The sequence below is a fragment of the Coturnix japonica genome, chromosome 23, assembly GCF_054131305.1.
Source record: "Coturnix japonica strain WE chromosome 23, WE-NBRP24, whole genome shotgun sequence".
NCBI classification, from domain to species: domain Eukaryota; kingdom Metazoa; phylum Chordata; class Aves; order Galliformes; family Phasianidae; genus Coturnix; species Coturnix japonica.
Genome location: NC_140685.1, coordinates 8,570,782 through 8,598,719, shown reverse-complemented (window position 1 = coordinate 8,598,719; position 27,938 = coordinate 8,570,782). Strand labels below are relative to the sequence as shown.

At 44.9% G+C, this 27,938-nt stretch overlaps 3 protein-coding genes across 11 annotated transcripts; 1 reads left to right on the top strand and 2 right to left on the bottom strand.

Moving 5' to 3' along the window:
* Positions 1-72: 72 nt before the first annotated feature.
* Positions 73-25,023, top strand: DGKE (diacylglycerol kinase epsilon). 7 transcript variants are annotated; one of them, XR_014936865.1, is made up of 12 exons: positions 81-763; positions 2,170-2,329; positions 2,711-2,830; positions 3,739-3,882; positions 4,312-4,469; positions 4,751-4,802; positions 4,948-5,061; positions 5,467-5,538; positions 6,126-6,253; positions 6,675-6,786; positions 18,529-18,621; positions 24,825-25,023. XR_014936865.1 is itself a non-coding variant. In XM_015879662.3 (11 exons), exons 1-11 carry the CDS (start codon positions 309-311, stop codon positions 7,289-7,291), a joined length of 1,707 nt encoding a protein of 568 aa, XP_015735148.1. In that variant the 5' UTR covers positions 73-308; the 3' UTR covers positions 7,292-12,706. The 7 variants fall into 7 exon arrangements, 2 of the variants coding, with proteins under 2 accessions (XP_015735148.1, XP_032304134.1); XM_015879662.3 differs by lacking the exons at positions 18,529-18,621; positions 24,825-25,023 and adding an exon at positions 7,100-12,706 and having other exon boundaries at positions 73-763; XR_014936868.1 differs by lacking the exon at positions 24,825-25,023 and having other exon boundaries at positions 6,130-6,253; positions 18,529-19,050.
* TRIM25 (tripartite motif containing 25) lies at positions 12,990-21,706 on the bottom strand. Of its 3 annotated transcripts, none has more exons than XM_015879653.3 (9): positions 21,056-21,706; positions 20,444-20,539; positions 19,719-19,952; positions 19,050-19,206; positions 18,372-18,455; positions 17,870-17,935; positions 17,525-17,551; positions 17,155-17,265; positions 12,990-16,569 (listed from the first exon to the last, which is right to left on the bottom strand). In XM_015879653.3, exons 1-9 carry the CDS (start codon positions 21,665-21,667, stop codon positions 16,037-16,039), a joined length of 1,920 nt encoding a protein of 639 aa, XP_015735139.3. In that variant the 5' UTR covers positions 21,668-21,706; the 3' UTR covers positions 12,990-16,036. The 3 variants fall into 3 exon arrangements, with proteins under 3 accessions (XP_015735139.3, XP_085379264.1, XP_085379263.1); XM_085523138.1 differs by lacking the exon at positions 21,056-21,706 and adding an exon at positions 20,746-20,861; XM_085523137.1 differs by lacking the exon at positions 12,990-16,569 and having other exon boundaries at positions 17,229-17,369.
* Positions 22,225-27,914, bottom strand: COIL (coilin). Its single transcript, XM_015879661.3, has 7 exons — positions 27,655-27,914; positions 26,026-27,106; positions 25,144-25,230; positions 24,726-24,773; positions 24,059-24,134; positions 23,119-23,207; positions 22,225-22,700 (listed from the first exon to the last, which is right to left on the bottom strand). The coding sequence occupies exons 1-7, from the start codon at positions 27,903-27,905 to the stop codon at positions 22,611-22,613; spliced, it is 1,722 nt and encodes a 573-aa protein (XP_015735147.2). The 5' UTR covers positions 27,906-27,914; the 3' UTR covers positions 22,225-22,610.
* Between the last annotated feature and the right edge of the window lie 24 nt (positions 27,915-27,938).

Genomic DNA, 27,938 nt, shown 5'->3' with positions numbered 1-27,938 from the left:
ACCTCCCCGGCGGCCATGACACCCCCATCCCCGCCATCACTTCCGTGCGGCGCCCGTTGCCTGGCAACCGCCGCGGCCACTTCCTCTTCCGCCGCGCTCAGCTCCATGGCGGCGTTGCCCCGCGCTGGTGTCGGTGCGGCTCCTGGCTGAGGGCAGCGCTGAGCTCTGCAGCCGGTTGTGTGGGATGGACGCGCTTACAGACAAACACGGATCGGTTGCTGCTCCCTGAAGCCGCCCGGCGTTTCCTCATGGCGGGCAGCCAGCCCCGGGTTCGTCGTACTGTGGATGTGAGGCGATAGGCTGCGGGGATGGCGGGCACCGAGAGCGGGGCCTTGTCCTCGGTGTTGGCCGAATGGAGCCTGTTGCTGTGGACGCTGTGTGCCGTGCTGCTGCCGGTGCTGGTCACTCTGTGGTGCAGCTCGCACCGCTCCCGGCGGCAGATGCTGATCCGTGACATCTTCTGTAAGAGCAAACACGACTGGCATTACACAGACCTGTTCGTGCAGCCGTCCTACTGCTGCGTGTGCGCTCAGCACATCCTGCGAGGAGCATTCTGCTGCTGCTGCGGGCTGCGGGTCTGCGAGGGGTGTCTGAAAAAGGCCGAGCAGCATTTCCACTGCAAGGAGATCGTGATGAGGAGCGAGGGAGGAGCAGCACGCGGCTCTATGCAGCACCACTGGATCAGAGGCAACGTCCCGCTGTGCAGCCACTGCATGGTGTGCAGGCAGCAGTGCGGCACGCAGCCCAAGCTCTGCGATTACAGGTTGGATTAATGTGAGAGTGTGCTGCCGTTTCCGTGCTGTATGTACCGTTGTGTTGTTGGAACACGTTGCCACAAAAGCAATTTGAAATAACCTTACATGAAAATTGGTTCTGGTCAGTAGCTTCACTCATAGGTTGAGATATTGTCTCTTGTGTCTACCGGCATGAGATGCTAACTACTATAGAACTGTGTTTAGAAGACTAAGCCCAAGAGATCTTATGTCTGCCACCAAAACACAAGAAGGTTCTGACGTATCTGTACAGTGTGATCGTTGTAGTGGCGCAGCCCATGGTGCAAATTGCCAAAAGAATCACGAGGAACTGCACCGTTGGCATCTGATCGGTGCAGTTAGAACAAGCAACTGCACCGTGACTGGTTTGCTTTTCCCATTTAATGACACTCTGAATAAGCTAATAGGGAGGTTTTGAGAGCTGATTTAATACAACCTGTTGTTACAGTTTGTAGTAAGAATGATAAAGAGATTATAAGAAAATATTTAAAGGCTCATAGTGCCGTCAGTAAGGGTGCTTTCGAAGTTATCAGCATAGATGTTGGGCACACTGGGCCAGAACAGAGTCTTTAGAGAGCGTGCCTAGCAGAATAGGAATGGGATGGGATTTGGGATGTAGAAATAGGAGGGGAAGAAAACACAGTGATTTGATATTCACTGTCTGCAGCACAGGGCATATGTCAGTGCTGCTCTAGTTGTGTGCTGGATTAACCAGAAAGACTCCAAAAATAGCTTCCACAGCTGCTTAAACCAAGGCTTTGGATGTGGCCAGTGAGGATTAATGTTCTGCAGAGGCTGGCAGGAGGTGCTGCCGTATTCCCTCTTGTTCTGCTGTTTCTCAGGATGGCTTTTAGAGTAGGCCCAAAAGCTGAGCGGTTTTGTGTAACAAAACCCCTTGCTCAGGACCGTGTGATGTTTTGGGGTTCAGACTTGAGAATATTAGCTCTTCTAAGAAATATACTCACAAAGGTATTTAATGTAGTTGTAACATTTTACATTAGTCTGTGCTGTAGTATATGCTCAGTAAGGATGGGGAGGAGTTGAGGTTTACATATGAGCGCTGAGTGTGACTTGCACCCACCGCAGATGAATATAGCATCTGATTTTTTGAGTTAAAAGAATATAATTTAAGAGCACTTTAGTTTGTAGAATTCAAACATTTCCCTAAACATTCAAGGACGTGATCAAGTTCTGTATTTCTTTTTGTAGCCAATAGATTGTCATTTGGAATTCAATAGACTGCACAGTGTTCTCTGTAATGTGCTCAGATTATTCCTTGTAACAGTGCGTACAGTGAGTACGTTCCAGAGTTACTGTCCCTCTAAAATGAATACACAAAATTGATATGCTGGTTAATTGAGGATGAATTTCCTCGATTCTTGGTGTTTTTTTCCAGATGTGTGTGGTGTCAGTGCACTGTCCATGATGAATGCATGTTGGATTGCTTAAAGGTTCAGGAATGCACCTTTGGAGAATTCAAAGACTTAATTATTCCACCCTACTACTTGTCTACAATCGACCAGATGCGTAAAGACAGAAGAACTGATTATGAAAAGGTAACCATCTACTGCTTCTTTCTTTTTAATATATTCTCTGGCTTCCGTTTTTCAACAAGATCTGAAAATTGGATAAAGATGTGGGAAGAAGTGCTCTCTTTACATCACAAGAAGTGTTGCATACCAAAACCATGTGTGAGAAACATCACTACTTGAACAGTTCTGTCACGGTTTGTTGCTTATCTAATGCTGGAGTGTTGTTGTCTTGTCTTGGCCACCAACGAATGGAAATGTTCAGCCTCATTGTGTGCTGAAAATAATTGTATGTTTTGTTGACTTTCAGCTAATCGACACACAAGGGGGACAGGTTTTGGAGCAAGACCTGAGACATTTTTAAACAGGCAGAATTAGTGCAAGTCGTTTATTGTTGCCTTTTTGCAGGTGGTTCCTTACTGCAGAGAGCACTGGATCCCAGTAATTGTACTGGCAAACACTCGTAGTGGGAACAACATGGGCGAAACTTTACTAGGAGAGTTTAAAATTCTGCTGAACCCCATTCAGGTAATTGCAGTGAAAATCCACTGGAATAAAATAAGAATTTAAATAATAATCAATATCACTTTGCTTCCATAATGGCAATGAGATCTTGGGGAAGAGTAAAGGAAACAAATGCACGCAGTTTGTTCTGCTGGAGAGAACTGGTTCACAGGAAGACTAAAATGTGGAGGTCTTCCCACCTTCGTGTTGGTTCTGGTTCATCCTACAGTTGTACGTGTTCTATTTATAGTAATGCAGGTAGTAATTCTGATAATAAGAAGCCAGCTCTCAAAGTAGTCTACTTGTTCTTAGAAAATGAAATATGTAAGTCTTGGTTTGAAATGTGTGTGTTCAAATCCTCGCTTTACTTGTGACAATGGCAGTGTTGGCAGTTGCTGTTCTGTGCTGTCACTTTCCCCTTAGAGCCCTCGGAGTTGGCACAGGATGTTGATGTAACGGCAGGCAGTTGTTCTTGGATTTCCTGGCTGCACCTTAATATTCTTCTTTTGAAGTTCAAAACACAGCCTTAGAATACAGACTAATATAAAACACTACACCTTTGTTTTCAATGCATCTCAGTAAGGCTTTAAAAAATAGTCCTCTTTGTATCTTGAATATCTTAAAATAACTTTCATCTGAAGTCTTCCATCTTTAGAAAATTCCATGTAGTGTAACTGGATGGATTTTCTTAGGACTTGGTCAGCTTGATTTATCAATGGCACTTATTGCTAGCAGAGCACCTGGAGCAATTTTGTGACCTTTGGAGACTGAATCGAATTCATAAAAAGTCAATGCAGCTCATTTGCTTATGTGGTATTATAAATAGAGGATGTTTATTTTATGTTGGAATGAACGTCTTGAAGTTGTTTATCTGCGAGGTAAATCCTGAGTCCTGTTCTGTGAACTTACAGAACTGATTTTCTTTGTTCTAGGTTTTTGATCTTAGCAAAATCACACCTGCTAAAGCACTGCAACTGTGTTCCTTGCTGCCTTGCAATGCTGCCAGGATTCTTGTCTGTGGTGGGGATGGTACAGTTGGCTGGGTCCTGGATGCAATCGATGAAATGAAGATAAAGGTATTGTACTTCAAATGAAAAGCTGTCTTATGGTGAGATGAGTTTTAGAGCTGCTGAAGTGCTATAGCCTAATCTCTTACCTGCGTTTGTAACATTCATCTTCCTGAATAACATTCATCTTCCTGAATAGAGAAATATTTGCAGAACTGCTTATATATACTAGGGACAAAGAGGCATTGTGTTGTGAATCCCTGTAGCTCAAGAAAAATATATAAAAGCTTTGGATTAACCTTGCCTTTATTTGCATTATCCTTGCTGTGTGCTTCAGCTGGCCATCTGCTGTGCTAATAGCAGCAGCTGTGTTGCTCAGCACTAGGTAACAAGCTGCTCTGAAGGCTAATGGTGTTTATATAACTCAAACATTTGGGGAGAGAAGGTGGGAAATGAATGCTGTAAAGGCAGCTAATGTGCATTGCTTCTGTATTCTAGGGGCAAGAACGCTTTATTCCACAAGTTGCAATTTTACCTCTGGGAACAGGTAATGACCTGTCCAACACACTGGGCTGGGGTGCAGGTTATGCTGGAGAAGTCCCTGTGGAACAAATCTTACGAAATGTCATGGAGGCTGATGGAGTCGTGCTGGACAGGTAAGGAACAGTGGAAAGATCAGTTCTGTAGAACCAAATGTTACCTTAGGCCTACTCATACTCCATTAAAGCAGTGTTTGTAAAGTTCCTAAGTGGATTAGGAAACTGCAAAATAACTGAGGTCCAAAATCGGTCTATATTTAGTTGTTCTGCAGTGCTTAATTCTTTCAAGATGCAATTTAGTTTAATTAAATTTGAGCTTTTTGAGATCCTTAGCTACCGCTTTGATAATGAGAATAGTTTCTTTGTCACAAGTCTAAGTAATAGCTGTTGTTTTTCAGATGGAAAGTTCAAGTGACAAGCAAAGGGTACTACAACTTAAGGAAACCAAAGGTATGGCTTGCAATTATAAGCATGGATTCTGTGGAATACCTGCATGGTTATATTTCTGGTTACTTACTTCCCAATAATTGTGGTGGTTTTTAATTCCTAATTAATAATCCTTAATAAGATCATAAATAGAAATCTTCTCTTACAGGTATTCACAATGAACAACTACTTTTCTATAGGACCTGATGCTCTAATGGCTTTAAATTTCCATGCCCATCGCGAGAAGACTCCCTCGCTGTTTTCCAGCAGAATTATTAATAAGGTGTGTTGAGTAAAATGTCACTTTCCCTTTAGAGTTGCTGACTTGACTTGCACCCGTATTTTAAACACTCCACATGATTTTTCCCTTCACTGTGACATAAGTTCTTCTCATTAAATATTAGTGTTATATATTTACAATCAGCTGATTTTCAGCCCTTAGAGCACTGTGTCATTCTACGTTATTCTGAAAGAAAATGTGTCTTCAGGCATTAGTGAGCTGTAGTGATGCAGTCTTTCTGCACAGCTGCCCTGATGTGCAAGTGTGTTATGTGCATTTTAGATGACCAGTCAGGTCATTTAGATGACAAGTCAGGCTTGGTCCTGACTACACACGAGCATTTACTGTAGGCTTCATATGTGTGTCTTTTTCTAACAGTGCTTTTTGTTTCCCCCTTGTTTTTTATAGGCTGTTTATTTTTTTTATGGAACCAAAGACTGCTTAGTACAAGAATGTAAAGATCTTAACAAGAAAGTTGAGGTAAGTTTTTTAACTTGCTTATTTAGTGGGCAAATAACGGAGTATAAAGATTTACCTTATGAAAGGAAAAGAAAAATTTTGCAGGTTACTGTGTAAGGACACTTGTGTAAGGATAGCTCTGCACAGTGTGGAGTTTTTCTTGTATTCAAATCCGTTTGTTATCTGCAGCTGCCTTCATGGAATTCGTGCCTTTGAGCTTACAGAGAATTCCTGAAATTTTTTCTGGTCTTGGCTCAGGTCTCAGTTCAACTCCAGAGACTGAGTTAAAATCTGCACCAGAGGCTTACATAAACAAGGGGGTTTTTTGTGTTGTTTTGTTTGTTTTGTGTTTTCTATTAACAGAAATTGATTACAAGCTGTGAAAGCACAACATATTGATCTTGTTGTAAAATCACAAGTCTTCTTAAGTATGAAAAGAAAACACGCTCTATTTGTACAGGGTCAGTTCAGCTCACAAACTGTTTTTGTGGTGGTGGTTTTTTTTTTCTTCTTCGTGAGTAAGTATTAAATGGATAAAGAGAATAATTGGCATTTCTTGCAGTTCTGAATTTGCAATGTGATAATTGACTTCTGTTTCTCTTTTAAAGCTAGAGTTGGATGGTGAGAGAATCGAGTTACCCAATTTGGAAGGCATTATAGTCCTGAACATTGGATACTGGGGAGGTGGCTGTAGGCTCTGGGAAGGAATGGGTGATGAACCTTATCCCTTGGCAAGGTACACATACAAATGTATTTTATAGTTCCCTTAAAATGCTTATGAGGCTAAGCTTCCAAAAATTATTTGGACAAAGTTCTTTGCCAAAATGTACAGAAAAAAAGCCATTTTTGTTTTTCTGTGGATTAGTAACGGACTGAAATCCACCAAGGGCCTTAAACATGCACTGTAAGCCTCAGAATGTAATATAGCTGTAATTGCCAGTAGCTGTAGGGAGTACCAGCTGGAGTATTGCTCAGTATTTGACCTGCTTTTGTGCAGCTTTCCTTGCTGCTCAGTGTGACCTACTGCTCAGGAGAAATAAATAATACTAACATTTGTCTTCTCCATGGTAACAACAGTGAAAGACTGTAATGTTTGGATGTGTGTTTTAGAGCTCATAAGCCTCCCTAAAAAAAGAGCCCGCTTTCTTACTTCATAGACACGATGATGGACTTCTGGAAGTTGTTGGAGTTCATGGTTCCTTCCACTGTGCTCAGATTCAGGTGAAGCTAGCAAATCCTGTTCGTCTGGGGCAGGCACATACAGTGAGGGTAAGTAGTATTTATGAACGTGTTTCCCTAAGTCTTTTTCAGTACACAGCATAAAGCTTCATGCACTCAGCTGTGTGGCCTGAAGTTGCAGTTTGCAGCTGAGCTGAATGTTTCTTGCCTTAGTAAAAGCTGATATGCATCATTAACAACCTCTGTTCCTGTGGTTGGTGGCCTATAAGTACAATGGATTATGTACTAAGTTTCTCTCCTGCAAGCCTCAAAACTGTGCAGCATCAGTATGTTGTAGTTTAAAAAGGTATCTACAGACCTACATTGAACTGCTGTGATTGTGTGTTCTTCTGTTTAACACCAGCTGATCTTGAAGAGTTCAAAGATGCCAATGCAGGTGGACGGAGAGCCGTGGGCTCAGGGGCCATGCACTGTTACCATAACTCATAAGACACATGCACTGATGTTGTATCATTTGGGTGAACAAACAGATGACGACGCATCCAGCATGTCTGAGCAAGAGCATGCGAGAGAACAGACAGATGAAGATGTATAGATTTTGTGGGATGCGACGTAATACCGTGAAGAACTTCAACCCATGAAAAACACTGCGAATGCCTAATCTAACTTAAGGATTATGCTGTAAGGTTCATACTTGTGGATTTATAAGGGTGGAGGAAGCCATGCTTTCACATTCATGAGCATTTTCACAGCTGAATTACTGCAGTTGTTTTGCCATTCAGACTGGCGGTGGTACCCAGCCTCTCCAGCTGGAGGAGTTACTGTAATGGGAGGGAAGGGCCAGATGCTGCAGTTCTTCCTTGCTGTTGAATCACATCTTCTGCACATATTGGATGCACAAGATATATACCCTTGGAAAGGAGAACAGCTGAGAGTTCAGCCTGCTTCCACCTCTTCTTTTTTCCCAGGAACTGTTCCAGAACAGAAAACCAGCATAAGTAGAATGTGAGCTGTTTTTTCTGAGGACAGCCTGCACCTGGCTGCCATCTCTTGGGAGCAGGATGAATTTGGTGTACCTGCTTGTGCAGTACTTATCTTATAGATTGTGAAGGATGTGAGAGCTCTTGGGAAGGCACTTTGCAAGTAAGATGTTACTGGACCAAAGGTTTCTGGGAAGGGTATGTTAGCAAATGACTCTTAGTGGCTTTGTAAGCCCAACTACCCAAAATGCAGCTTGAAAATAGTTGTACCATGACTTGCACTGAATGATCCTCTGACTGACTGCTTCAGTTCAGTGAGAGATTAATTGTAGTTTCTGTAAATAGCAATGTGTTTTAGTTCTGAAGGAGGCTTGCTGGAGGAAAGCTTGTCAAAGGAGCTGTCTGTTTAAAAATATATATCAGATGGTTTTAAGTAATGATGGCTGGCAAATGCTTAGGGGTTTTAAGTGGTTTTTAGAGATCCTGCTTTTCTATTACCTGAAAACAATTGGTAGCAAGTCCATCTGTGAGCCGGTGCAGTTTGAGGAGGTTGGCTATGTTTGCAGAGGTGAGAGGGTTCTGTTCACACATATCATTGGACTGGAGGGGAAATGAAACGTTTGGTTTCTGACTGGCCCTTAAGGAATCAGAGATCTCTGTCGGCCCTGAGTCATCATTCCCCGTGTGAGCATAGGGTTAGAAAACTAAGTGGCTTATACTCATATTAAAGGTTAAGAGCGCATACTTGTATACTGTGAGTTTGACATATCTGAAGCTTCTCAGCTGAAAACACCTTCACAGTTAACAGAAGTGAAAACCTGCTTCCTATTTTGTTTTCCCTCTTATAGGTATTTTAAACCTGCAGCAGGTGAGAGCTATGAGTTAAGATCTGAAGTCTGTAACCAATTATTCAGTGAAGTCCAGTTGAGTTATTGAATAAGAAAATTTGTGCTGAATGCATACTGCATAAGTGGAGGATGTTAGAGGAGCTGAGGGGCCTGAACTTTAAATGTTGCTGCTTTTGTCAAATTTCCCCCATCGTTTTCCATTTATTCTTTATGCTGAGTGATACCATTAGGTAAGGTAGGTCAACACTGAGTTTTTTAAGAAGAAGCTGCTTTTCAGCAATCTATAAAACAAGGTTTGCGTTAACATTGAATGAACTATTTATATTTTAAAATAATTTATTACAGCCTTGGTGAGGTTAATATTTTTAAAACCTTTAATTGTAATCCTGTCTGGAGGGCATTTCAAAATTGCTCGTATTCTTTCTAGGAAGTGTACGTGCTAGATCTGAAAATACTACTGATTATCTGTGCGCTCATCTGGAAATGTGATTGGAATACAATGAACTGTAAGGCAGACCCCATTTGTAAATGTCTCATATCAGCCTCCCACACTTCACCTTAATTGTTTTATAGTGTGTAAATACAGAGAAGTCTATGTAAAAAGTATTTAAAATACACAAAGACACGCAATGTTAGATAGGCCTGTTAGCCTCACTGTTTGGTTTTGTTGTGGAGTTTCAGTTTGTAGCTTCAGAAGTTTTCTAGAGGAAAGTTGTTTTTATTTGGGAGTTAAGAAGTTTGTTTCACAAAGTGAGTGTTGGTGAGAGCAGGAAGCAATAGGGAGCAAGCTGAGCTGTTACAGACATGGAGAGCTTCATGTAAATTTGCATTTACTCTGTGGACAATATGCTGTTTGTGTCCAGTTTCCAGCCAGGCATGTGGTCATCATTCTATTGCAACTATAGATTGTCATATGCATGACAATAAAAGCTCTTTAAGCAGATGTTAGCACCAGAATCCATTGGGAAGTGTTACTGCTTCCTGCACTCCATCCTTTCATTTCATCGTGTCCTCTTTTGCACTGTGTTGCAAATACAGTTATTTTGAGTTATTCTTATGGGACTGTTTAAGTCCAGTTTCTACAAGTAAATGTGAGCAGTGGGCTCCCAGATTGTAAGGCTGACATAAATTACTTTCTGTAACTGTAATATAGCTGTAGTTGTTTAATGTTGACATGTAGCAGTTTTAAAGTCACAGCACGTTTTTGTTTTAATGTTGTTGGTGCAGGAAGCACCAGTACAAACAGCTGCTGTACAGGTAGCTCCATGAAAGCACCGTAAACCTCACAGTACTGCAGTACATCGTTCACCCAGAAGAGGGTATTCTGCAGCTGGGTCTCATGTCCTGTACAGGATTCTTCCTCACCCTCTTACTGGTTAATATTGAGGAAAAATAATGACAAATAATGAGTAGTTTATTCTGGCAGTCTTCATAAGGTGTAACCTTGTGTAAAATGTAGAGAGTGAATAATAACAGAAATTGTCAAGCACTTAAAAGTGGTTACACGGAGTTGATCTTGAAGTTTGATTGCAGCATACACTGGCATTACAGAAGCTTGGTCAGATCCTGTAGCATTATTTGCTGTAGGTTCCCAGTCCCATGCAATGCAAACAGCAAACTGAAGGAGAGCCTGTGCACAGCTTCCTGCCTGGCTCCAACCTAGTTTGTTTGTCTGTAGAGGAGGGTGTATGTGTGCATTTCCATACAAACACAGCTTTTTGTCTTAGGCTTTGTTTGACTTCTTTATGCATTTCTGCACTTTGAGCTCTCCCTTGCTTTATGCTGGCTAACTTGTCAGCAAAGCACATTGGAATGGTTTCACACAGCAGCCCACCTTGTTGGCACGTTCAGTTGCCTCAATTGCTGATTTACTCAGACAATACCTGGAAGGTATTAGAGTGGGCACCTCAGGTGCAGCATTCCCAGCCCCAGACCTTTTCTCACAGTGCAGTTTTTGCTTTCAGCTGCTGGGGATGAATGTCCACATCCTCCACAAGTTCTCAGAACCAGGAGTTGAAGGTTCTTGTTTCAGTTCAGCCCATTCCTTCAGCCTCCACGTTACACGCACTGATGCTCACAGCTTTTTTTAGTGTATATTATTGTATCTAACTGGTTAAAGCAACCAACTTAAAGCACTGTAGCTTAGCTGTAATCAGCATAACAGTATGAATGTTATAATGCTTCTTTTTTTACTTCAGAACGCTTCGAACGCTTTTTAGAAGAGCAGCACTGTGACCTGGCTGGTTCATCTGTGGGTAGTAGGGTGCTTAGGAACCTCCACATGTTCTAACTGAAAATGCTTTGTTCTATATCTCATACTTAGCAGCATTTGCAGTTCTCTTAAAAAAGAAGCAAGATTGTACTCAGGAGTAGACAAGGATTTCCTTAGATTTAAAACAGGAGTAGCATCACTGATCCCATTGAATGTGAACCACTTAAAAATGCTCTGATTTTTGCTTTGAGACACTATGGCTGCATCTTGAGCATAGGAAGGAAACAGCAGAGGTCATTTAGCAATTAGGTATACTGGGAGGATCTACAGGTTCTGTATTGCAGCATTGTTTAGGCATTGTTCTAAAGGCACAGAGTGACCAAAATTCCTTTATCTCACTAACAGTGCTGAATACCCAGTGCAGGTTTTGGGCATCTCAGGGACAGACCAGCTGGAGTAAAAGCCACGTGCCTCCATTAAACCTAGTGATGTTATGCTGTCCTGCTCTGGCTGAGGATCTGGCCTTTATTGCTTGAAAGTATGAATGTATTTTAAGTTTTACTTATTAATAGTACCCTGTTTACTGTGCTGTAAACTCTTATTTCTGTATCTAATTATTGCACTGCTTCATTTGCAACTTGTTTGCAGGTTTCAGCATAAATCCTTTTCTCCTGGAGGGTAAGTGGGAGCTTCTACAGTTTGTTGCATTCTGAGTCTTTGAAGTTTACATCCCTCAGAAGCCATTTTGTCACCTACCCACGCTGTAATCCTTGAGCACCTCCAGCCATCTCCTCTTTCCAGGGTTTTTATAGTTGAACAGAATGGGTTTTTATTTTTGTAGCTTGTAACTTCAGCTGTATAGTAGTTATTCCTATTTGGTGATGAGTGCTCAGATTACTGTACAAATGGGACTCTGAGGGGCTGTAGCTGCAGTAAGAAATGCTGGCAAGAAAATACCAGCGTGTTAGAGGTTTAGAAAAGAAAAGTAGTTTTTCAGCTTGGAAGTACTGTGATACTGGGAGTTTGTCCTGGGTGTGTGTGCATGTTCTGGAGTTGCTTTAAATAAGGAAAAAATGAGCTTAGCATGCAAGTAATAGACCGAAAGGGGAAATAGTGAACAGTTCGATCAACCAAGAAAGATGTTTAGGACTGGGTGGGTTTTTTGTTTCTCTGAAGCAGGAATGGTCATGAAACAGTTGTTTCCTTATGGTGCAATTTAGGTGTCCAACCTCAACAAAAGCCCTGTGTGTTCCCTCTGCATACCCAGAAGCAGATCTCGGAGCCAAACTCGTTGCTGTAAGCCGTGTGAGCTCTTGCAGCTTAGCACTGAACCTCCAATGCACATTTGGAAGGCGAGTTGTTACGTTGACATCGTGATGCTCTTAAATGCCACATTGTTTTTCCTTTGCTGTTTAAAATAAGGCAGATGACGAAGGAGTGATTAAGTGGGTGGGACTGCAGCCCTCACTGCCAGCAGCTGGGCTGTGTCCTGGGTGATTCTGGAGCTTCCTGCACAGCTCTGCTTTGTTTGCAGTTCTCATTGGCTTAATTGTTTCTGAAGCAGGTGATGCTGGTGCTGCCCTGTGAGCTACTGCCATGTTCCCTCCAGTCATACATAGGGGCAATTGGTGTTATTTGCCTGGGTGAGGTTCTGCCTATAACAGCCGCACCTCAGTGCAGTCACAGCTCACTGTCAGGTCCCGAACCCGCCTTAAGTGAAGAATTGAAACTGAAACCTCCTGTCTGTAGCCAGCTGTACGGCAGCCTGGTACTGTGACTTACTGTGACTTGGGCTCCCTGAGGCTCTTTGGAGGAAGGCCAGCTCCAGCTCCATCTTCAGAGCCTTGCAACTACAGGTTTTCAAAGCACTGACTCTGCTACTGAGTTTCCTAATGAGCTGTTTTGCTGTTCTGTTGTTTGTACTGTATTTATCTGTGGTCTAAAGTGTGTGGATTAAAGTATTTAAACTCTGTTTTTTTCTGTTTCTCACTATATACAGAAGCAAAGGTGAGTTCTGGAAGCTGCAGAGCGGCCTGCAGCCGAGCCGTGCATCCCTGTGGCTGTGGGGCCATGTGGTTCCCACAGTTGCCTGCACTGGATGGAACACACATCCCACCCATTTTGTTCTCCCTGCTTTGGTGCCATTTGCCCAGTCAGGCAATAAGGCACCAGCTGTCTGAACACAACAGTACCTTTATTGCTGCTTTTCTCACTGCTTCCTTCAGGTCTGAGCACAGAGGAAAACCCTTCAAGTTTGGGTTTACAATGAATTTTTATTTAATTATTTTAATTGAAAAACAAACCAACAGTTCAGCAAGATGATTGAAACAACAACATCTGAAAGATGAGAGGTGTGACAGCAAAACAAATGGCACAAAATCAGCATCTGACAAACACACTGAGCTGAAATGCTGCGTCACAGAGCATCTCCCGTATGCACTGTAGCACGTGGCTGGTAGCAGTGCTACGGGCACATGGGGACACCAACAAGCATTTGCTTTCCTAACTGTAGTGTATTACTGATGTGTTGCACTGAGGAGAAATGAATACAAACTAAGGCATGTGGTGTGTAAGGGTCTCAGCAGTTACTGTCACCTGTACATCAATATGCAAATGAGTATGTATAATCACTTTGAGTATGCAAATCATACTCATGGCTTTATTAACACCAGGATTCATTTTCTTTCTAGACTGATTAAGTCAAGTTCTTTAGAGAAATATAACTGAAATCCATGCTTATTATCTGTTTTATTTAAAACCATTGTAGCTGTGATAGTGTTACTGGCTGAGTAAAACCAGAAAACTAGCTTTTCTGAGCCATTACTTATCATGCTGTAACTAATATTTTACTCTAACATTATATCAGCCCCGATGTTCTGATAAATCCAGAGATATCTGAAATACCAGTTTTCAGAAGCGTGGCAACTCAGCTGTTCATTTCTCTTGTTCCAAACTAACAGACCCTCATTCTACCATTCTGGTTTGTTTCTGGCACAAAAACAGAGCAAAAAACAAGAACTCCCTGTAGTACAGCAGCAGGCTTGTTTCAATGCTCATGGTAAACCAGAACGTGTCTTACATGGTACATACTAATGTCACATGTAAAGAATCCATCCTTGTCCGTCATGGCAGAATAAGAGCTCTTCTGTCCTTAGTTTGAGTGTCACTGTACGCTATGGCTAAAGCAAGCCCAAAGACGTAGAGGTTAATGTTGACACCCTTTTGAGATCCAAGGAGCAAGAGTAACAGAAGAGCTGGAGTTTCTCCTCTGCCCAAGCCCCTGGAGTACCTTTTTTCCCCATAAAAAGGGGACAGGATACTCCTTCAGCATCCCACTGGGTGAATCTGCAGCCCTGTGCCATGGCCAAGCAGCTCATGGACAGGATTTCTCAGATGAAACTACTCATGTCCCCACAACTGGAGAGCTGGAAATGCAGGAAAAAGAGGTTCTGGCTGCACTATTGCTTCCTAACAGGACCCATCCTCCTTCCTCACCTTTCAAAGTGTTTCAGTGCAACTGTGCATTGGAAGGGCAATACTCTTGAGATAGAACAACCATTCCAAAGACAGCAGTCACACTGTTTAGATCCAGCATCAATTCCATATACCACCCTCGACAAAGGAATGGAATCAGAACAATGCTGTCCTTTGCAAAGTACAGTGAGCTTTCAAACCAAGTAACCAAAGACAACAAAGCCTAAATTCCTACAAGTCGCCCTTTAGAACTTTGACTAACATGAAATGTAGTCAGAGGTTCTTTTGAGCATTCTGACAGTTCCCTTCCAAACTGTCAGCAGTAGCTTTGTGTTTGATTTCTCAGCACATACTAAAACCCACTGGAGTCCAAGAATTCTGTCCTATGACATATGTCACATGTCATACCCCATTGTTCTTCATGGGGTACTCCAAGAAATAGAGCTAGCACAGTAAGTCCAGAGGCATCACCAAGGTACAGGCTCAATAACTAGGAGATCCAAATACCTTGACTGCCTGCTGATTGTTTAAAAGTTGTAATTAAGAAAAGCTGAGGAACAGATTCCTCTGCACATGATGAGGACTTCTGGAAACATTCCACAATCCAACAAAGACCAGGAGAATTCAAGATCTGTTTCAGAGGAGATGGAAGTGTATTATTCCCTCTTGTACTAATTCCCCATGTGTTTCAAAAGACAGACCTCCCTGCCAGCAGGCTTCACACACAGAGGAAACAGCACTCGCTATGTACTGTGCTCCTCAAATCAGAGTCACAGTCATAACCACCCCTCAGGAAATCCAGTCTCTACCAACCAAGCAAATGAAAATATGCCTTCCAAGGAGGAAAAGCTTTATGATAGGAGACTGCTGTAAGTGAACAGCACATTTATGCTCCTATGCGAACCAAAAATACACTCCCTGAACTCCTCAACACAAAAAAATACTCCAAAGAGCCTTCACTGTGAAGATGTGAAGCACCCTCTGGGTCAGACATGACACAGAATGCTTCAACCCACAGACTATTATTACAGATCCACGCTGCTACACAAGATTTCTTCCCAAAGACTCCCTGTGATACATTCACTGTCATTTATTACCCTGCGATTCTGTCTTATCCATCAGCTCTAAAAGTCTCTAATGAGATTTGTTGCAATGACTTTTACAACTGAGTGTCACAAGACCTGAATTTACCTCTTTCAACAATTCATTCTGTTCCGCCTCAGCAGAAAGTACACACTGAGAACACACATTGTAAATCCTGGCTGCAGACAATAGTCTGAATATAGAGAAAAGGTTAATGCAAAACTGAAACCAACCTCAAAGCCTGAAATGTTTTCAGGGAATCTCTCCTATTTCCTTCTCAAATGGTCATTGCCACCTGTGGAACACAGGAGATCCTTTACAGCAACTGCAGAATCTACAGCAGCTACTGAAGGCATTTGTCAATGAGCTGTATCATAGCTTTGCTTTTGGAAGGACAGTGTAGTTTTTGCAGATCCTTTTTCTGTGGTTTTTACTGTCATCACTTTACTAAATCAGCATCTAAAGGTGTTAGCAATGCAGGCCATAGAATCATCCAATACCCTAAACTATATAAGGGTCATTAATTGTCATTGGAAGAAAAAACAAGACAGAAAAACACCAAAACACACAAAAAAAAAAACCAAAAAATAACAACCCACTATCTTTGACACTGCTTAGACTAAAACAAGCAAGAACATGGATTATGAACGGAACGTAAATTCTATAGCTACAAAGATGGGTTGCTGCAAGGAGTGATTATCTGCATGTCAGTATCCAGGCAAACCAAATGAAGATACTAGAACTTATGGTTTCATTTGGCAGAGAGAGAGAACAGTGCCACTGGAAAACAACCAGAAGGCAGGGTACACAGCTTCAGTAAACTGGGCCTTGAATTTATAGATCAAGTTAAGCTTTTCCTCGACACTCAAGAAAAGCACGAACCCTCCATCACAGTGGAGCAGCACACCGATCTTAGTAGCCTTTGTATTGGGTAAGCACTTCTCAACATCATTATGCCAGGCTGAAATTTTGGAGTTAAACCACTCGATACACCATGAACTGCTGTTCCTACCCAGGCGGCTGTCCGGCCCCTGCCGCCCCATGCTGCCATAGCAGATGCCAATGCCACAGAAGTTGTTCTGCTGCAGTTCCACTTCCCAGTAGTGGATGCCTCTCTTGAAGAACTGGAACCCCAACACTTGGGGACAGTCGGTGAAACGCTGAGGGTGGTGGTTATAATTCAGCAGGGTGTCTGAAACAGACATCTTGGTGTATCTCTCAGACAGAGCCACTTTGTTGTGAGCTGTGTTGAAATCCAGCATGATGTTAGCGGCATCTACAAAGTCATGAATCAAAAGAAGGTAATGAAGATCAATGCACTTTGGTTTATTCACAGTAATAGCTGCTGGGATGACCTGCAGCTCTGTGTCACTGAGCAGGCAGGCAGCAGTGGGTAAGCATCCTCTCTTCCTATGTCCCCATGGGTTTCCCTCACCACCCAAACATATGCTGGCAGCAGAGGGAGACTGCTGATCTGGCAGTGAAAGGATATCACTGCTTCTATGGGCACACATAGAGCCTACTTCTAATTCCAAAGAAAAACACAGTGGGTTTCATTGCATTTCTGGACTTCCCCTAATTCAGTCATTTGGGAGAAACCAAAAGATGTTACTGACAAAACCCTCTGAGAAATACCAGGCTACTGAAGATTTGATTCAGTTGGCAAAAGAATCACTTAAAATAAGCTAAACTTCCCATCTCCTTATGCTTCAGAACTTGTAACAACCATTTTATAACCAACTAAAGGTCTTCTACCTAACCAAACCCTTCACAGGTCTTTTTGTCGGGTGACCACAGAACTCACACGGCAATAAGCAATAAGAAAGCTCATCTTTGAATAGTGTAATGCTTTGTATCTTACACTGCAAAAGCTCCTCTCTGGGTCTTTTCAGGAAGCTGGTTATTAGTTCTTTCACTTTAACAGCAATTGCAGCATTTGTTGCTCCTGTGCCCGGTGCTCCCACATTTGGTGCTGTGTTGACAGAAGAAAAGAGAATTTGTCCAGTTGGGAAGAAACTCCACATCCTTATAAGAACCAGCAAGGTTCAGGCTGGAGTCATCTGATGTAGCAGTGTGCTACAAGGAGGGCTAGTTTCAATATCAGCTCAGGTTGCTCGCTGTCTTGTAAAGTTTTATACTCCTTTAATAATATACCATTAGCAATCATCTGCTTGCCATTTTAAGAGCAGTCAATGAGAATCAGAGTAAGTACCCTGAAGGTCTGAACTTACCGGGTTTAACAGGATTCTTTTTGTCCTCTGGAAAAAAAAAAAAAGAAAAAAAAAAAAGAAGTTAACTGTTATTCTACTCTGCCAACTGTAACACCATCATCATGGCTCTTCCTCATGGAACTGCAGCAGTAGATAAAGCTGACAGCCGAGCACATTGAAGCCACCCATACCAGAATGCTACACAGGAAACACAGCCTACTATTGGCCTCCCATTTCAGAGGGTCATTGACCCAGAAGGAGCTTAAACTCTGCTCTAGGCTGGAACACATCAGGGGAAGTGGCAGCCTTAGCGTGTAAGCAATCTGCTCATTGAGATGTTGGAGACTGCCTCTAATCGCTACTTACGGGTATCTGTCTCCTCCAACACAGTGATCTTAGGGGAGGGAGGGATTTTCTCTCTGTGAGTACGCACTTTGAGGAGGAAAAAAACAGAACACAATTAGCTCATAAGCAGAATTCATTTCATAAAAGTCCATGGAAGAAGCAAGCAAGATGTTCAGCGCAATTCAAAAAAGGAATATTCCAATGCATAGCAAGGCAGAAGAGCAGTGAGACACTGCAGGAACCAGAGGGTGAGGAGGCTCGGCTTCACTTTGCCATCCACCCTGACACTACTACAAGCACACATGCATGCTGAAGGTAACACAGCACTGAATGTGTGCAGATTGCAGCTCACACTGTATCCATCACCGAATAGCACAAAACATCCTGCCCTTCCCATGCCCAGGTACTCATTACACATAATTGCTGAATCGCCACCCAAGCAGAAAGCTGTGGGGTATCTGCTTGAACTCTTCTGTAATGGTAAAGCTGCGTTTAGGAGAGGATGATGTTCTTCAATACTTACAGTCTGCAGCAATCTTCTTTTTAACAACGGGTTTGTTTGTGGAAGGCACTGAAGGGGGCTTCGTTTTGCCAGGTGGTGGTTTGGCTGCAAGAGCAATGTTTCACATTATGGTCTGTATTGCCAAGAAGAGTAAAGCACAAACAATCTTCTTTTTCAGGTGTGTGATTAGAACTGAAGTGACACTCGGCAGAAATGGACATGCACAGCAGTTACCCGTGCCCCGATCCAGGAGATGCTGCTGCTTAACTCGGTAAGTAGAGCTTTATTCTACAAAACTGACACCATCAGTACATTTACAATTGTTTAACCGTACTTCTATCACTCTTAAGGCATTTTACTCCTCCCTCTTTAATCTATATCCTGACTGCATCCAACCCTACTACATAATAAAAATGTGAATTACTTTAAACAATAAAGGACGGGCTGTGCCAGAGGACAGTACCACAATACTCATAACTTATCCAAGTACAGATAAAAGAGGCACCAGCACATTCTGTTTGCATATAGTTCAGCCCAGACTACACGTTTTTGTCTGGAAGTGGAGGATCGTGAAAGTTGGAAGACATCGATCGGCTCTATTTTCTGCTCTAGTTTTTATGTTTGGATTGGAGGGGGAATCTCTCTCATTTGAGCTCAAAGCTGAGGCATAAAACGCCGGTTCCCACAGTGATACAATACCATCCGTTCTTTTATCCACAGACGCATTCACTGCAAGTTTGACAGCATCTTTAAGGTTAATGGCAGACTGATAAGCAGCGTGTATCATGTTGTGGTCCATTTCTATTACTGGGACAAAGGCCTCTTTTATCGATGTTCGTTGCAGCGCTGCTGCTCTCTGAAATGAGAAACGGAAAATCTCATGCAGACCATCTTGTGTGAGAAATACAAGCAGGTGACTTTAAATGGGCTGAGTTTTGGGCATTTATCTCAAATGCAAAAGAGCACAGGTGACAATCAGGCAAAGCCATGGCACAATTTCAGCAGCAGCTCAGCAGCACATAAGCGTTACTTCCTGATACCTGGAGCAATAAGAAAGCTCTGCCTCGCAGCACAGAGATGTAACTCCTCCTCATGGAGACGAGTTCTCTCCCTCAGTGGCCTTTCTGCACACAGCAGAAATAGTGGCAGAACTGGGGAGAGGTGGAATCGCAGACAGCACTTTGTTCCAGTGCTCTTTCACTCGTGTTTGTGTATTTATCAGTACATCTTGTTATAGGAGGTTCTTGCATGTGACTGCTTTATCATTTGACTAAAAGGATTTGGAAAGCAGGACGACCAGGGCAGTTCTTTATGAATCTATATTCTAAAACCCCAAAGAATCAGATTTGAACCTAAAGGACACGTTACCTTTAAAAAGAGAACGTCATCCCCTTCGGTCAGTGCCATCTCAATCTGGTCTCTCAGAGACTGAATTTCATTCTTCTTACTTCCCAGAATTTTATATATGTAATCGAACTTATTGCAAACTCTTTTTTCTTCTTCCACAACTACTTTCAGGGTCTGGTTTTCTTTTTCTTCAATTAAAGCTTTAATTTCCATAAACTCAGCTCTCAGCAGATCCCGCTTTCTGGCAGCTGTCTCCTGGAGCAGACACAAAAAGGCAGAAACTGGCTTCAAACCAAGTTAGGGGGAAAGCGCTGCTACTGTGGGCATGTAAACTCCAATTACTCACAACTGGCAATAGAAAAGCTCTCAGCACACACACCAACCCCGGCCATCAGGTGAGAGCAGGGCTGAGCTGTGCTCACTTGTAGAAAAGAGCTCTCCCACATTTCTGCTGTAGTGCAGCTGTTGCTACTCACTGTTGCTTCAGGTTGGGCTGCACAGATGCACACTTTGTGCTGCAGTGGGAATGGATGGGTTCATCCCAGTTACTCCCGTGTGGGTGCAAACCACCCCTGTAAGGAGGCTGTGTTTGTTCCCATCCTTAGGGAGCTGCCAAAATGGCTCTTTTCTGATCCTTCTCAGTGAGATTTCTTCCTGACAAGGCAGTTTCAGTACAGAGACTGCCACAAGAGCACAAACAACATTCAGGAGCCAGCACACACCAAGCAAACAGCGCTGTAACTTACAGCAGCTTGACTCTGGATTGTTTTCACAGAGTTCATTGCTTGCACGGATCTTTCACTCTGGTTGTGCAGCTCCACCAGCCTCTTCTTCAGTGCAGCCTGCAAGAGAGGAGAGCAGAGAGCAGCTTAGAAAAGGCGTTGCCATGCAGTCAGTCGGGTCATGGTTACTGGAGTAAGAATCACAGTAGGGAGTTGTTGATAACCACTGTAAGCATTCAGTACCACCCGTTTAAAACCCATTGCTCCTTTAGCAGTGCTGTCCTGCACGCACACAGTTTGTGGGGTCAGCACCCCCATAGCCACACCTTTCCAAAAGCAAGATGGGCGTCCTTGAGTCACTGCTGATAAGGAGAACGCTTTCATCAGCGGAGCAGCTCCCAGCGCTGCAAATAAACTTTGCTTTAGCTCTTAGCCTGGACTTTGGGCGCTGGGTAAATACTGCTGTTCACCCCTCGTTGTGACAGAGGATTTTTGTTCTCAGACGTGATTGGATCGCATCTGAGGAATGCTGCTAAGCGAAGTCAGAGGGGCTGTCTTAAGTTAATCCCGGTATCTGGGCAGATCGCCCCAGGGAGTGTCTGCAGGGAGCTCAGCTCGGGGCTGCCCCGTTCTCACCTCGGTTTTATCTTTGGCCTCCTGCAGCGTGCTGGTGTGGCACGGCTTGTGGCTCAGCAGGCACAGCGAGCAGATGCAGCAGCCGTGCTGGCTGCAGAAGAACTCAAAGAGCTTGTTGTGCTGCGGGCACTTTCTCTGCTGCAGGTCCCGCACGGGCGGGCACAGCCGATGGTCGCGGAACGCCGGGCTGTCGTGGTGCGGCCGCAGGTGCTCGGGGCAGAAGGAGGCCATGCAGGTGAGGCAGGTCTGCGTGGCGGCCGCCTGCAGGCAGCTGTCGCAGTAGATGGGGGTCGCCGCCTCCCGTTCTTCCTCCTCGCTCTCATCGTCCTCCTTGCCGTCCCCGGTCCCGCTGCCCCGCATCTGCTCCACCACCCGGCACAGCACCGTGTTCTTGCGGAGCTGCGGGCGGCTCGGGAAGGTGGCGCGGCACTGAGGGCAGCTCAAGTCCCGCATCTGGCCGGCCCAGGTGAGCTCCAGGCAGGAGGCGCAGAAGTTGTGTCCGCAGGGCACCGTCACGGGGACGTTGAAGATGCAGAGGCAGATGGAGCACGTCAGCTCCTCCTCCAGCTCCAACAGGTTCGGCTCCGACTTAGTTCTGCTCATCGACGCCATTATCCCGCTGCTGCCTCCAGACCCCGAGGAAACGAAACTGGGGCTGCGGATTTCCGTAAAATTACGAACCATTTCCCCGCCTCGAGGGGCGCGGCGGGTCCGCCCCGGGGTGAGCCCAGCGGGGGCGGCGGACGGGACGGGGCGGGACGGGGCGGGACGGGACGGGCAGGCGGGGAAGCAGCGCGGGTTGCGGCGTCCCGGGGAGCTGCGATCCGTGCGGGCGCTGGAGCGGACCGAGCCGGCGAAGTGCGTGTGTGCGGTTTTCTTGCGTTGTTCTGAGCAAAGGCAGCACTGACACTTCAGCACTGAAAGGGCAAAAGGGTTCGGCTGCAAAGGTTTCAGAGCACACTCGGCTCAACACGCTGGGACACCGTTTTGTCTGGGTTCGTTTGTATTGCGCTGGTTCTGTCACCAACACTGTTTATCCTCCTCTCTAAATTACAGAAGCATAAAATCCTTAAACTTTTCTTGATGTTTTCAGGTGAACCCTGTATAGAACTGTAAGGTCTGGCCATTTGTGTCATGCTCTGCAGTAAAGAACCATGGACGTCAATATATTTTTCTTTCAATGCTGGATTTTAATGATCCTTACAACAAGTTCTGTATAGCAGTTACGCCGCTCTAGACAAAACAGGACACAGCAGCAGAGCCACAAACACAGCACGAGGTCATCATTTATATTTTCTATCAAACTATTCCAGTTTTGCCACTCACAAAAGTAGAATATAAAAACTAAGATTCTATTAAAAAAAATAAATCAAACCTACATTAAATCTATAACAAACAAAGCATTCACGGATTAACACAAAACCATCTCTTAAGAAAACAGTGTTTATTTTAAAACCATTTATGGAAAATAACCAGCAGCGCATTTGCTGCCCTCGGAACTGGACGGCAGCATCTCATGAAACAATCCACACAAGGATTTACTCGTGTTCACATCTCAGACTGCTCCGTTTTCAGTGCCTGATCCATTCATTGGAGGCTCAACGATCAACCTGGGCTCAATCAGCGAATCCCAACTCTCAGTTATCTGGAAGCAAAATCCAACATTAGCGCGTACAAGGCGTACAGGCAGGTGCAATTTCTTCTGCATCACAAGTTGTTTGGATGTGAACAGCAGCAGCACAGAACAAAGGTCACAGATCATTGCTCCAATTCAGTGATCTTCATCAGCCTTAACCTGCTGATGTGCAGGTAGGAAAACCAGAACCTCATGGAGGTTCGTGGAGCCAAAAAGTTACACAAAGTGGTGACTTTCTGAGTCTAATTAACTGAAATAATACGCAAGAGTTTATTGTCTCATGATAATTCCCATTCTTGTTAGAAGGGATTCTTTTTGTTTTCACTTACTTTAATGAAACGCTCCATTATAAAAGGACAGCATTGTAAAGCAGGGAAACGTGTCAGCACAACCACGCGGCAGCCTTCAGAACAAGGCAGGCACATACCTTTGTGTCCTGAGGCACAGCGTATTCTATCAGCTCGGCCCCATCTGCAGACTGATAAACCAGATCAAACTTCCCTGGTTCTTTAGCAACTTTTGAAAACACAGCAAAAAAACCCACTTAGTTAGTATAAACAGACAGGAAAATGTTTACATTTTTACCGTATTTATAGAGCTGGGTCAAGCACAGTTGGATGTCTGGGGATCTTTTTATTTGTTTGTTTGGTAGGATGTGGTTTTTTGTTAAACCATTACTCCAAGCAGCTGCAATAATAATACAGCCTCCATTCCTTCAGGCAGGCAGCGCAGCTATAAGAATAACGTCACTGCACTCAGCCTTCATCACAGCACAGTAAGGGTGTCTCACGTTATCAGCCGGTGTGGGATGAGCTCTCTCAGCATCTTCTGAATTGTATTTCAGCTTTTGGAACTCTAACAGCATCTGTTGAGAACTGAATTCTACACGCTAAAAGTAAGGTGGTTATCTAATAAAATCGTGTGCCTGAGAAAATTCATCAAAATACGCTGCCTAAACATGAGAAAATGCTCCACTAATGACTCATTCCCACCAATATAAAGGTCAGGTGCTGCACACAGCATTGCTGCCGGGTCACTGCATGGGCTCCTTCCATGGCCTCACAAACAAACAGCAATGGGACCTAACGTGTTCTCTGGAATTTCGTACAGCCAAATTAATTTGTCAGGAAATGGCACAGTGATGAGGATGAGACAAATCTCATTTTGCAACCTTATATGAGCAACTTAAAGAATAGCAAGCATCAAAACTGCCCAATTTAAACAGACTTCTGAGGGAAAGAGTGAGCAGGGAAGAGGAAGCTTAAGAAAGAAGCAGAGGATTCACTCCCCAAACAGGCAGCATGCCTCACACTGGCTGCTCCCCAAGTGATGCACAGAACAAGCATGCAGTGTCCCAGGGTACGTACTTTGGCTTGCTGATGAGGAAAGGATCTCAAGCTCAATCTGTTTTTTATCAGCATTCCAACTGATTATTCTCCCCTCCTTCATAAGGGAACAAGAAAAGAATCAGATAGGACATAATTCATTGCTGGATAACCATTCCATGTTACAGCCAGTCTGATTACAATTACAGGAAGTGTTTGTTCATTTTATCTCTCTATATATACAAAATCTGCAAGCCATTAAAATTAAGCAATCTGCACTTCCTGGCACAGATAAACTCGTGATACCATCACTGACCATGCAGTAGTTTAAATCACGGCCTGCCTAGAAGCCAAGTTACTTCAAGTAGATGCTGAATTTACTTACACCAGGATAAGGAATTTGTCTTGACTTTTAAGAGCAATGTACTCAAATACAGCTCCAGTTTTCTTCTTGAAGACCTGTTTGTCATCTCTAAGACACCAATGGTCATAAATGCCCTATACTCTTTTGTTTTGCTTTTCGATTAACTGCTACACCTTTCACATGTTCAATCAGTTTCAGATTTTAGAGTTTTGATGTTACTGCCGCACCATGAATAGTCTGCAGAGTGGCATGAGATGGGAAGAACAATGCTATCTAACCTCAACATACGGAAGTCTACCCCACGTAATAGTTGTTGCAGGGAATTGAGGGAAGCAAAACCAGTACCTTATAGGATGAAACTTCAGGGCTGTAGTTTTCATTTAGTTCCAAGCGCTGTTGAAAGAAACACAAATTAATGACAGTTTCTCCTGATCCCTTCCCTAGGCACAGCTCCTTCAGCAATGGGAAGCACAGCAACCAAGGATCCCAGTGCCTATCACAGCCTGCCAGGACTCACTGCTCTGAAGGGTTCCTGCTCAGGTCAGGCTGTGAAAGGAGATCATGGAGAAAGGTCCAGTCTCCTCAGCAGCAATTATTTCAGTTTTCTTTGCTTCTTTTTTTAAAAAAATCATTTTATTTGGAAGTGTACCTATTGATACAGGCTTTTGGCTGGCAGGACTGTGTATGGTTCCCTGCAAAACTTACAGGGCCCAAGTGAAACAACGCTGACCTACTGACATTCAGTACTTCCAAAGATCCTTACCTTAAAGGCAATTCTTTGTCCCACTTGTGGTGGGGCAGCTAGAAGTGGTAGAATGCTGTAGTCTCTCTTGGGGACATCCACAGCATTCTGCAAAACAAAGAGCTGCTGATAAATTCAGTCTGCAAAGAGCTGAGAATAACAGCCTGGCACATGTGTCCTGGGTCACAAACAACTCCACTGAGATTTAGGAGTTTCCCATAAAAGCTCTCAGTGTAACCAAGTGTGTGAATCTCACCTGGGGGGGGGGGGAAGAGGTTTTAAAGGTACAGGCTAAAGAATTCAGAGCAGTGCTCAGTGAGGGCAGTTGTTCCTTGGGGTGGGCATCTTTGGGGATGGAGGTGTGCTTTGGTATTATAACAAGTGCATAATGAGCAAAGTTCACCCAAAGGACGGCATTTTGTCTAAGAATGACAGGCTGCCCACCCAGGGTAGCACATCTGCAGCTTAGTACCACCAAGTTTCCATCCACCCCAGCACTGCAATTACAGCCACTAACAGCAGTCCTCCAGATGCTGCCAACACCACTACTGTGGTTGCTCAGGGAGCTGCTGTGGATCACAGAACCTGGCTGCAGTCTCCCTCCACCTCCAGTGCCACCTGCTGGTGTATCAGCATCTCAGCTGCACTCTGCTTTGCTATGAACAGCGCTGTGCCTTCATTCCAAGTTGCCCATAGCAATTATTCCACCAATACAATCACTTATTGTTTCCTAAGTACTTCTGCAGGACATATACTGCAAACATCAAATGTACCGTGTTCAGATCTATCAGCCTTTACCCTACTTACCTTTCTTCAGCTTTTCCAAATTACCCTCATGCTGTACTTAATTATACAGTTAAGGCTGTGACAGAGCGCTGGTCAATGACTGCGTAAGTCACTCACCTGGACAGGAACAGGAGTGTTTGTCACAGCTTCATCTAGCTGCCTCTGTTTCTGGCCTTCACTGCTGTAGCTATAGAAGAAGCCCGTGTTTTCTCCTCTGCCCCAGCCCCTCGCCATCCCCCGGAACCCGCGGCCCCTTGGTCCTCTCCAGAAGTTCCCCGCTCCCGCTGCTCGCCCCCTCCCACGCCCCAGCCCAGCAGCCAGCCCTTGGACTCCTGCTGGTGACTGTTTGGAGCCATTTCTTGCTATGGAATTACTCAGTCCAGCATTGGCTGCGGGTTTTTTAATGACGAGTGTTTCTGAATCGGAACTGTCGGACTCAGACTCAGAGCTCCTGGCTTTTGGAGCCCCAATGGCCGCAGTCTGTGCCGCTGCTGTGCTGCTGGGCAGCGCCTGCTCTGCAGTTCTGCCTTGTGCTGGTGCTGCTCCTTCATCCTCAGAACTTGAGTCCGAATCTGAACTGGAGGTCTGCGATTTCTTAGCGTTTTTACTACCTGCAGCCTTACTGCCACGTTTAGCATTCGACGTTTCCTTACAAGCAGCAGCAGTCACTGCAGGTTGTGCTTTGTCTCTGGGAAGCACCATTGCTGTTGGTCTGTGTGAAGATTTACTTTGCTTTACGTTTGATTCAGCGCTGTCACTGTCGGACGATGTGCTGGAGGACTCCGACGTTCCCACCCTCTGCTTCTGGGCCTCCAGTGTCCGATTATTGGGGGTCAGAGCAGTGCTGCCCACCCGTTTATGGGCCGCCTTTGACACAGGTAGCGCTGCCTGCTGCCCATCCTTTGCTATGGCTGCCGGTGCCTTCTGCAGCCTCGGGGCTCTGCCCTTCTTCCCCTCTGGAACCATCCCGCTGTTCTCTTCCCTTCTCTTCCTCTTCTTGGATTTCTTCCTGGTGTCGGATCCATCCCCATCGCTGTCCTCTCTGCCGGACGAACACTCTGGTTCACGTTTCTCCTTCCTCTTTTCCCTCTGATGTTTTTCCTGCCGCCGTTTGTGCCTTGTTTTATCACCTTTCTGTGCCCGGCACTCTCCGTCCGTCTCTTCGCACCGCTCCGCCTCGATCTCCTCCAGCGTCACCCTAAGGAGACACAAACAAATGGCATCCAGCCGCGCTCACACTGCGCTCACACCGCCCCCATATCACACAGAATGACCCGGGTTGGAAGGGACCTCAAGGATCATGTAGCTCCAACCCCCCTACCTGGCAAACCACCAAACATACACCTTTACTACATCAGGTTGCCCAGGGCCCTGTCCAACCTGGCCTTGAACACCTCCAAGGACGGGGCATCCACAACCTCCCTGGGCAGCCTGTTCCAGGGCCTCACCACTCTCCTAGTGAAGAACTTCCCCCTAACATCCAACCTAAATCTTCCCTCTTTTAACTTAAAACCATTTCCCCTAGTCCTGCTATTGTCAGCCCTTTCCAAGAGTTTACTCCCCTCCTGGGAGTAAGTTCCCTTCAGGTATTGAAAGGCTGCAATGAGGTCACCCCGCAACCTTCTCTTCTCCAGGCTGAACAAACCCAACTCCCTCAGCCTGTCCTCATAGGGGAGGTGCTCCAGCCCCTGATCATCTTCCTGTCCCTCCTCTGGACCCTTTCCAGAATCCCCCATCCCGTCGTACCGCAGCGCATCGTTGTCCCGCACGAGCCGGGCGCTCTCAGTGGGCGGCAGCAGCGCCCCGTCCAAGAACAGGCTGAGCCGGGCCCGGCGGCTGAAGCCGAATCGGTGCCGGATGATGCTGAGCAGGTCGGTGACCAGCCGCGCCTGACCCGGCTCCAGCAGCAGCCAGCACAGCGCGCAGCCAGGGCTGCCCGGCGGCGGGAAATCGAACTGCAGCCGCAGCCGGAGCGGGGAACCGCCGGGAGCCGCCATGTTGGGGGCAGGGAGGGGAGGAGGGACGGCGGC